Here is a 10934-nt window from a genome sequence, read left to right on the forward strand (position 1 = left end):
GCTCCGGTACAGGTGTTCGGTCGCCGGGCTGTTTGCTTTTTACTTCCTGTTAGCCCGGCACGTCACACGGAGCTTCAGCCTATCACTGGCCGCGGCGATATCCTGCTTGGCCGGTGATAGGCTGATGCTCCATGTGACGTGCCGGGCTAACAGGAAGTAAGAAGAATACAGCCCGGGGACCCAACACCTGTACAGGAGATCCTGGGACGTGTTGGCAGGTAAGAGAAAGTTTGTTTTCTTTTTTTTTTTTTGCAGCCAGGACCGGATAAAATAAGAAAAGTGCGCGCCGGACTACTCCTTTAACCTCTCAGATTTCCGGGAAGGAATAGGGGGAAGAAAGGATGAATAAGCACCATAGCCAAGTGGATGAGAAATACTAGTTCAGAGGCCTATAGAATATATAAATATATATATATATATATATATATATATAGTCAGGATCTCCCTTACAGAACATTTGACTAGGGCAGTTTACATGGAAACAGATCTGTAAGGCTGCCAGACATTACAGGCTTCAGCGCCAATCTTCCCAGGACTTGGCTTCTGGTAGGAAGGTCCTTCAGGCCGTAGTGACCCCCGCACCCCCCCCTGTTGGTCACTCTGTATTTCTCCTGCGGTGCTGTAGTCAAGGAGAGGAGAGAGGACTAGAATTTCTAGCCGGCTTCTCCCAATCCTCCTCGATGGCACCAGTGACCGGACCTTGTATACATTTGTTTTCTCACGAGATGCTTTGCTGCTCGTAGTGGTTGAAATTCAGTGGTGACGTAGGGAAGGGGATGTTAACCTGGTGCTGTGCTTCCTTGTTCCCACTAGGTCGATGGAACCAACCTCCTGTGGAGCGCCCGTGGAGGATTCGCAGAGACCGGCTTATCAGTAAGATATTTATTAGATATTTATTTTTTATTTTATAATTTAATTATTTTTTTAAATGCTTGAACTATTTAAAGGTATATTTATACATAGTTTATACGTAGCAGTATGAAAGTTGTACACTTGGTAAGTGAGGCCCGTGTACTTCTCTAACCTTTATGATGCATAAATCTGTGCAGCTTTTTATTGTACATTATCCCTTTGTGTGTCCTATTTTGTACGTCTACATATATCATAGTGAATAGTAGATGTGGTGCGCAAAGCAGTTTGGGTAATTGTTTTAATAACACTCTACAGAAGTAATTTTCGGATGAGTTTGCAGGTTTGGGCGGCTTTGAAGTTATCCTTTATCTGCCGTAATGGCTTAGGTCATGGCTTCTGATTGCTGGGTACTGTGTTTGTGTTGGGGGCACGCTGCTTAACAGTATGTTATCACCAAATATAGAATAAATAGTAAAGCGTGCCTGTCATTTCAGATTACTTTTCAGGTTAAGCTGCTCCGTGTGTACATGAGGGTCAGCACTATTTCTGGCCACTATATAACTTGTATATGGTATTTTTTAGCAGATTTCTGCTCTGCAGGCTTAATCTATAATTTGCAGTTCTCCCAGAGCAGGTGGGCGGAGCTCCCTCCTACCCCCTCCATAGACTTATATTGCTTGTCTTGAGCTCCCTCTCCCCCTCCATAGACTTGTATTGCTTGTCTTGAGCTCCCTACTCAGCCCTCCATAGACTTGTATTGCTTGTCTTGAGCTCCCTCCTCCCCCCTCCATAGACTTGTATTGCTTGTCTTGAGCTCCCCCTCCCCCTTCATAGACTTGTATTGCTTGTCTTGAGCTCCTTCCTCTCCCCTACATAGACTTATATTGCTTGTCTTGAGCTCCCTCCTCCCCCCTCCATAGACTTATATTGCTTGTCTTGAGCTCCCTGTCCCCCTTTATAGACTTGTATTGCTTGTCTTGAGCTTCCTCCTCCCCCCTCCATAGACTTGTATTGCTTGTCTTGAGCTCCCCCCACTCCATAGATTTATATTGCTTGTCTTGAGCTCCCTGTCCCCCTCCATAGACTTGTATTGCTTGTCTTGTGCTCCCTCCTCTCCCCTCCATAGACTTGTATTGCTTGTCTTGAGCTCCCTCCTCTCCCTCCATATACTTATATTGCTTGTCTTGAGCTCCCTGTCCCCCTCTATAGACTTGTATTGCTTGTCTTGAGCTTCCTCCTCCCCCCTCCATAGACTTGTATTGCTTGTCTTGAGCTCCCTCCTCTCCCTCCATAGACTTGTATTACTTGTCTTGAGCTCCCTCCTCCCCTCCATAGACTTGTATTGCTGGTCTTGAGCTCCCTCCTCCCCCTCCATAGACTTGTATTACTTGTCTTGAGCTCCCTCCTTCTCTCTCCATAGACTTGTATTGCTTGTCTTGAGCTCCCCCCCCCCCACTCCATAGACCTGTATTGCTTGTCTTGAGCTCCCTCCTCCCCCCCCCCACTCCATAGACTTGCATTGCTTGTCTTGAGCTCCCTCCTCCTCCCTCCATAGACTTGTATTGCTTGTCTTGAGCTCCCTCCTCCCCCCTCCATAGACTTGTATTGCTTGTCTTGAGCTCCCTCCTCCCCCCTCCATAGACTTGCATTTCTTGTCTTGCTGTCACAGGACAAAGCTGAGCTGATTTTCAGAGTTAACCAGGAGAGGGGAGAAGAAGCTTCACCATATTTTAGCGTTGCACATAGTTGTTTTTGTTGGAATGTTCCAGTAAGCAGCCGCGGTAACACGACTATTGTAACTGTAATAATAATAATAGGCTTAGGGTTGGCATCAGGTGGTGTGCGCCGTTGTTTGTTTGTACTTGGTCAGTGTTATGCAATGTGTCGTTCTCCTTGTGCTTTGTAGGTTACGTTTGTAGGTTACAAGAAAAATAGTCATAGAAAACAATCCGGACGGTGTATAAATCTTCTCCAGTATGTGTGGATATCATACGGTCTCTGCCAACGCTTTATCTTCAGCTTTTAGCCTTTCTTCTGAGCTCTCTAGTGCAGTGTTCCCCAACCAGCGTGCCTCCAGCTGTTGCAAAACTAAAACTCCCAGCATGCCCGGACAACCGTTGGCTGTCCAGGCATGCTGGGATTTGTAGTTTTGCACCGGCTTGTAAACGCTGACCATAATGCTGGACTTGTGTTTTATGCTCAGATTTATACAGGAGTTTAAACACTTTTTTATTTTATTTTTTTTCTCGCAGGTTCACGCAGAGACTGAAGGTTTGGATCACCATTTCCGCAAGCCTGCGAATGACATCACTTCCCAACTTGAGATCAATTTCGGAGACCTTGGACGCCCTGGCCGCGGACGTGGCGGCGGAAGGGGAGGCCGCGGACGCGGTGGAAGGCCCAGTCGTGGGGGTAGAACTGACAAGGTAATTTTGTAAATTCATACTATAAGATTTATGTGTGTGTTTTAAAATTTTCTTGTGTGTATATGTAAATATCTATCTAAAATATATATATATATACATATATATATATATATATATATATATATATATATAATAAACATTATTATATTTCTATTATTCTTTTTATATTGTTTTTATCATTATTAATAAAAAATTATATTAATATTCTTTTTATCATTTTTATTTATCTTTATAGTAGTAATTAAAAAATAATTATTAATAAATATATATTAATAATAATGTTTTTAATTACTACTATAAAGATAAATAAAAATGATGATAAAAAAAATATTAATATAATTTTTTATTAATAATGATAAAAACAATATAAAAAGAATAGAAATATAATAATGTTTATTTCTATTCTTTTTATATTGTTTTTATCATTATTAATAAAAAATTATATTCTTTTTATCATTTTTATTTATCTTTATAGTAGTAATTAAAAAAAATAATTATTAATATATATATATTAATAATTTTTAATTACTACTATAAAGATAAATAAAAATGATGATAAAAAGAATATTAATATAATTTTTTATTAATGATAAAACAATATAAAAAGAATAATAGAAATATAATAATGTTTATTTTAATATTATTTATATTGATGAAAATAATTAGAGATGAGTCACTAACTTCTCGGCTCGGCAGTTGATGGCTTTTCCTGCATAAATTTTGTTCAGCTTTCAGGTGCTCCGGTGGGCAGGAGACTCTTTCCTAGGACTGTATCCACCTTTTCCAGCCCACCGGAGCACCGGAAAGCTGAACTAATTTACGCAGGAAAAGTCATCAACTGCCGAGCGGAGAAGTTCGTGACGAATCGAATTTACTGTAAGTTCGCTCATCTCTAAATTGTAGTTTTGTAACAGCTGGGGACACCCTGGTTATCCCAGTGTTTCTCAACCAGGGTTCCTCCAGCTGTTGCAAAACTACAACTCCCAGCATGCCCGGACAGCCAACGGCTGTCCGGGCATGCTGGGAATTGTAGTTTTGCAACAGCTGGAGGCACCCTGGTTGAAACCTACCCTCTATCCCAGTGTTTCCCAGAGTTCCCCCATCAATCCACCCCTGTAGGTTGTGTCCTGCTATAATGTATAATGTCTATACCTGTCTACAAATAACATTTTAACTTCTCTGTTCTTTCAGTCAAGCGTCTCGGCTCCTGACGTAGATGACCCCGAGGCTTTCCCAGCTCTGTCGTAAACTGGATGAGTTAAAAAAAAAAAGTTCCCATCCTGGCGCCCATGTGGCCCCTCCCTTCTACGAGGCTTGCATGCTTAAGGATCCTTAAAAACAACAACAACAAAACAAAACAAAAAAAATTAAAGACTGTCGATCATACCATTCACACCTATGGACTGAATTTTATCTGTTTTAAAAGAAACAAAAAAAAAAATGGACTTCTCTCGCTACACAGAAGCAACCATACGGTAGTTCAGTTTTGTATTTAGATACGTACTGGTAGCAGGGACGTTTTCATAATTTTTCCAGAGATTATGCATTCTTCATGGATACTTTTTTGTATGGCTGCTTGAAAATATGCGTTTCCAAACTTGAAATATAGGTGTGAAAAGTGTGTACCAGTTAAAGATTTTACTTCATCTGTGTTTTTATTCTCTTCAAATATTTTATTTCATTTTATTTTTTTTCAATTTAAAATTAGGTTGTGTATAAGCCATGCACGCTGCTTAGCTTTTAAAAACTTTAAATGTTTTTTATTTTTATTTTTTTGCTTAAATTTTATTTTATTTAATACCTAATTTCAATTTGGAAAGGAATGCAGCGGTGATGGTGGTTGATTTTTTTTTGTTTTTTTGTTTTTTTTAGGCTTATAAAAAAAAAAATAATAATTATGAAATTTTAGGGTACTGAGCACCCCATCGCCAGTGTTTACAAGCAGTCTACTGGAATTTTACCTATATACTTTATTTTTTATTTTTATTTTAGTCAGTCCCGTAAAATTATAATTTTTTTATTTTTTATGTCCAAGCGCACAATAGCTTTAAATCCTAAATGTGGAATGTGCAGCTGAATTTCCTGTTTTGGGGAAGTGTGGGGGGGACTGTAGTATATATTTTATTTTTTTAAATACACATGAAGAAAAACCAAGTCCAAAGCCGTGATCCTCACTCAACCTGTGGCTCTCCCAGTTGTTTCAAAACTACAACTCCCAGCATGCCCTGCCAGTTGTCGAGGGCCAAGTTGCTGTGTTGTCCAACCTGTGCATCTCTAGCTGTTGCAAAAACTACAACTCCCAGCATGCACGGACAGCCTTTTGATGGCCATGTTGCAGTGTTTTCCGACCACTGACTCCCCAGTTGTTGCAAAACTATGATTTCCGTCATGCCCTGAGAGCCGTATGCTGTCAGTGCATGCTGGGAGTTGTAGTTATGCAACCGTTGAAAAGCCAAAGGATATTAGGGCATGCCGGTACTTTGAGGTTTTTGCAACAGCTGGAGATGCGTGGGTTAGACAACACTGCGGTATGGCCACTGATATCTGTCAGGGCATCCTGGGAGTTTAGTTGTGCAACAGGTTAAAGGGGTACTCCGGTGAAAACTTTTTATTTTTTTTTATCAACTGATGCCAGAAAGTTACAGATTTGTAAATTACTTCTATTAAAAAAATCTTAATCCTTCCAGTAATTAATTTCTTTTTGAAACACAGAGCTCTCTGCTGACATCACGAGCACAGTGCTCTCTGCTGACACCTCTGTCCATTTTAGGAACTGTCCAGACCAGCATATGTTTTCTATGGGGATTTTGTCCAGAGTAGGAGAAAACATATGCTGCTCTGGACAGTTCCTAAAATGGACAGAGATGTCAGCAGAGAGCACTTGTGTTCCAAAAAGAAAAGAATTTCCTCTGTAGTATTCAGCAGCTAATAAGTACTGGAAGGATTAAGATTTTTTAATAGAAGTCATTTTACAAATCTGTTTAACTTTCTGGCACCAGTTTATTAAAAAAAAAAAAAAAAAAGAGAAATAAAAAAATTCCACCGGAGTACCCCTTTAACTGCTGCAGATTGGGGATCGCTGGTGTAAAGTATAATCTGGTCATTTGCTGCAACCCTTGTATTAGGAAGAAGCATTTTATATATGGCACTGAAGAGGCTTTTTTTTTTTTTTTAGGTCACTGACTCTTTGCAATCTTGGGTGAAGCAAAATGACCCCCCCCCCCCCCTCCCTCTAATCTTCACCCCCAAAAATTGTCATAATTTTTCAGCTTCTCAGTTTCACTGGTTGACAAATGAATGTTCCTCCTCATCCAGGGGAAGCTATACAAATTCCGCTCCCTTTTTATATTTTTTTCATTTTATTTTATTTTAATTTTTTAGATTATTTAAATTGCTAATTTTAAAGGGGGGGGGGGGAGGGGTGTTTAAAAAAAATAAATAAAAAAAATGACCACTTCAAAAACAGACAAAAAAAAAACAAAAAAAAGGACACGAAAGAAAAACACAAATAAATAAATACTCAAAAAAAAAAAAAATACTCAAAAAAAGAATAAAAAAAATAAAAATGTTGTCTACAGTGTTTGTTAGGATGAGACTCCTATTTAAATATTCTTTTTACACTTCTTAGCAGGCTATAAAAATTTGTAGGTTTAGGTTCTTATCCGCATAGTTTAAGTAAAAAAAAAAATGCAACAAAAAAAAAAAATACAGATATTATCGCCCTATTTTTATATAAGCTGTACAGTCGACAAAAGTATCCAGAACCGGCAAGCAAGAACGATGAGCGCGATCGGTAACGTTCCGGTGCCCCCCCCCTCCCCTCCGTCTTGCTTTGGTTTTGTACTTTTCCGGAATCGCCCGGTGGTTCCAGCGCTGGCAGATTCAGTGGTAATTTTTTTATTCTTCTGGCTGTTATGAGATTTATTTTCTAGGAGATTTTAATTTTACTATGAGGCTACAAACCAGAAGTATTAGAGGAGACGAGCCTGCGCCGTACAGGGGGCGCTGTTCACTCCCTATAAAATGCCTTTGCATGATAGGTGGGGGCTTTTTCTAGGGGGTTTCAGGTTGCCCCCACCCAGAGTAAGTGATTTTGGTCACTGTCAAGAACTTGATAGTTGTTCTTGAATGGGAATTCCAACCAGGGTGCCTCCAGCTGTTGCAAAACTACAACTCCCAGCATGCCCGGACAGCCTTTGGCTGTCCGGGCATGCTGGGAGTTGTAGTTTTGCAACAGCTGGAGGCGCCTTTTTAAAGGGAAAATGTCAGCAAGTTGAAGACTCTTACCTTCTCATATGGTCTATGGAAGTGTTTCCCAACCAGGGTGCCTCCAGCTGTTGCAAAACGACATCTCCCAGCATGCCCGGACAGCCAAAGGCTTTACAGGCATGCTGGGAGTTGTAGTTTTGCAACAGCTGGAGGCACCTTGTTTCGGAAACACTGGTCTAGGGGCACTTGATTAAAAGGGGTGTCCTGAAATACAGAAAAAAAGCATTGTTTTATTTTTTCCCTTTTTCTGAGAACAGCACCACCCCTGTCCTCAGGTAGTGTGTGGTATTACAACTTGGCTCCATTCACTCTTTCATTATTTTTCAACCAGGGTGCCTCCAGCTGTTGCAAAACTATAACTCTCAGCATGCGTGGGCAGCCTTTGGCTGTCCAGGCATGTTGGGAGTTTTAGTTTTGCAACAGCTGGAGGCACCCTGGTTGGGGGAAACACTGCTCTGATTGAACAAAGCTGCAATATGTCACTCAAACTGAGGTCAGATGTAGCGTTGTTTTTAGAAAAAAAAAAGTAGCTGATTATGACTTTTTTTTTTCTAACAATAGCGCCACCCGTATCCTCAGGTTGTGTGCGGTATTACACATTTTCCCCCTGTCTTTGGCTCCTTCCTGTTCTAATACAGGATAATCCCTTTACACAAAACACCATTATTAACCCTCCTCTTCTTTGTTTTTGTGTATTATAAATTTTTAGAATTATGGTAATAAGGGAGTTGTTTGACCCCCAGGACCGTTGTTTCCCAACCAGGGTGCTTTCCCATGTTGCAGAACTACAACTCCCAGCATGCTGGGAGTTGTAGTTTTGCAACATCTGTGCAGCTAGGGTAAAAGTAATGCGTTTTAATAAAAATATGTACCCAAAACTGTGACAGCCGATAATAAAAGTGTGCCTTTAATCATTGTCCCCTGCCCTATTGGCCTATATTCCGAGTAGAGATGAGCGAATGTACAGTAAATTCGATTCGTCACGAACTTCTCGGCTCGGCAGTTGATGACTTATCCTGCATTAATTAGTTCAGCTTTCAGGTGCTCCCGTGGGCTGGAAAAGGTGGATACAGTCCTAGGAGACTCTTTCCACCCCACCGGAGCACCTGAAAGCTCAACTAATTAATGCAGGATAACACATCAACTGCTGAGCCGAGAAGTTCGTGACGAATCGAATTTACTGTAAATTCGCTCAAACCTGCGTCTTCAAACCTGCTGACTGTTTCCCTTCAAGGACTAGTGCACATGGGGTGGCAGCCGTCTGTAGGTGCAGATCGATAGTAGGGTAACGTGCAAAAATGTCTACGTGACTTGCGCCATGTTCCGGCTGCATCGAAAACCCACGTACAATGCAAATCATCGATGCTCCTTTTCCGTTGTGATGCATTACGGGTGTAGCGCGTGTCGTCATAATGACCCCCCACCACAGTGACTAAGCTCAATGATCCCCCGACGTCAGTGCTTTCTCCAACAAGGGTGCCTCCAGCTGTTGCAAAACTACAACTCCCAGTATGCCCGGACAGCCGTTGGCTGTCCGGGCAAGCTGGGAGTTGTAGTTTTGCATCAGCTGGAGGCACCCTGGTTGGAAAGCACTGTCCTACGTAAAGCTCTCCAGAAACTACAAGTCCCAGCATGCCCTTTGGGGAAAAAGGACCTTGCACAGAATTAAGCAACTCACTGCTGCACTCTCATCCTGTAGGGGCGTCCGAGTGACCTGAGCATCTGAAGCGGCCATCGCCTCGTACAAGCATGCAGGTAGCCTCATAGCTGTAGCAAAAACAAACAAAAAAAAATCAAATAAGCTTTATGATATGTTGTGACGTTTGCCGGTGTGCAGTTCTTTTTCTTATGTGAATTTTCTGCCTGTCTGCCATATCTATAGCACTAAAAAAACAAAACAAAAAAAAAAAAATGTTTTACTCTTATGTGGTTTCTGTGGCTGCAGCAAATTCACTTTTTATTTTTTTATTTTTTTTGGGTTGGATTAAACTTGAATGCAAACAGGTATCTCCCCTACCCCCCCTTTTCCTTTTCCCGATTCTTCTCTGGTGCATATAAAGTAAGCCCTCCCCTCGCTCTGCAAAAAAAAAAAAAAAAAAAATATATCAATTAAGAAAAATTAAAATCCTATAGCCGATAAAAAGTCCATCTGACTTAGTTGATGATGTTTCATAGTTGTAAATTTGCCTTAAAGTCCATTTTTATGTGTGAACTGAAACTGTGAACCAACCTGTCTGTGATGGATGCTTATTGAATTAAAGGTTAATTTTCATGCTCTTGCCAGTCTGACGGGACGTGCTGTGGCAGCGTGATTATTCCCGACCTGAAACGCCTGGGTCCGGGCATGGGCGTGTACAACCTTCTCCAGATTTTTTGCTTTTAAATCCCTAGTGTTTCCTGACCAGTGTGCCTCCAGCTGTTGCAAAACTACAACTCCCGGCATGCCCTGACAGCCTAAAGCACAAGCCCTAGGACACGTTTGTATAAGCGGCATAGCTATAGTGGTCGCAGTGGTTGCAGTTGCAACTGGACCCATTAAGCTGGCGGACCCAGTCACAACTGCGACCCCTGTAGATATGCCACCAATAATAAAAAACCCCTGATGTGGTAATATCAGCTAGTTAAAATATATAGATATTTTTTTTTAAATGGTGGACATGATAAACGGGAGGTATTAGCTGATATTTCCACATGAGGGGTTTTCATTATTAGTGACAGCTATTGGGGTCGCAGCGGTTGCAGTTGTGACTGGGTCCCTCAGCTTAGTGGGTCCAGTTGCAAGTGCAACCGCTGCGACCCTTATAGCTATGATAGTTGACGTTTTCACTTCAAGGGTCTTCATTATCAATAGCTTAGCTATGAGTAGAGATGAGCGAACTTACAGTAAATTCGATTCGTCACGAACTTCTCGGCTCGGCAGTTGATGACTTTTCCTGCATAAATTAGTTCAGCCTTCAGGTGCTCCGGTGGGCTGGAAAAGGTGGATACATTCCTAGGAAAGAGTCTCCTAGGAATGTATCCACCTTTTCCAGCCCACGGGAGCACCTGAAAGCTGAACTAATTTACGCAGGAAAAGTCATCAACTGCCGAGCCGAGAAGTTCGTGACGAATCGAATTTACTGTAAGTTCGCTCATCTCTAGCTATAAGGGTCGCAGCGGTTGCACTTGCAACTGGACCCACTAAGCTGGGGGGGGACCCAGTTACAACTGCAACCTCTGTGACCCCCCTATAGCTACGCTATTAATTAGGAAAACCTCTGATGTGAAAATGTTAACTAATTCCCCATGTTTAGTATTTTATTATATATTTTTTTTTTTTATAAATAAGGCAGAATTAACAAAAATGGAACAGAATAAACCAGTCCAGGTAAGAAGTTATAAAAGAAA

At 41.2% G+C, this 10934-nt stretch overlaps 1 protein-coding gene across 3 annotated transcripts in view; it reads left to right on the forward strand.

Moving 5' to 3' along the window:
* The window catches only part of SERBP1 (SERPINE1 mRNA binding protein 1), a 30309-nt gene extending 20483 nt beyond the window's left edge, over positions 1-9826 (forward strand). For all 3 annotated transcript variants that reach the window (XM_056532781.1, XM_056532782.1, XM_056532783.1), the window contains 3 exons: positions 814-873; positions 3105-3278; positions 4470-9826. In XM_056532781.1, the coding sequence (XP_056388756.1) occupies positions 814-873; positions 3105-3278; positions 4470-4526 (291 nt within the window). In that variant the 3' untranslated portion in view covers positions 4527-9826. The remainder of the gene's footprint in view (positions 1-813; positions 874-3104; positions 3279-4469) is intronic.
* The last annotated feature ends 1108 nt before the right edge of the window (positions 9827-10934 follow it).

The sequence above is a fragment of the Hyla sarda genome, chromosome 7 (assembly GCF_029499605.1).
Source record: "Hyla sarda isolate aHylSar1 chromosome 7, aHylSar1.hap1, whole genome shotgun sequence".
Lineage (NCBI taxonomy): Eukaryota > Metazoa > Chordata > Amphibia > Anura > Hylidae > Hyla > Hyla sarda.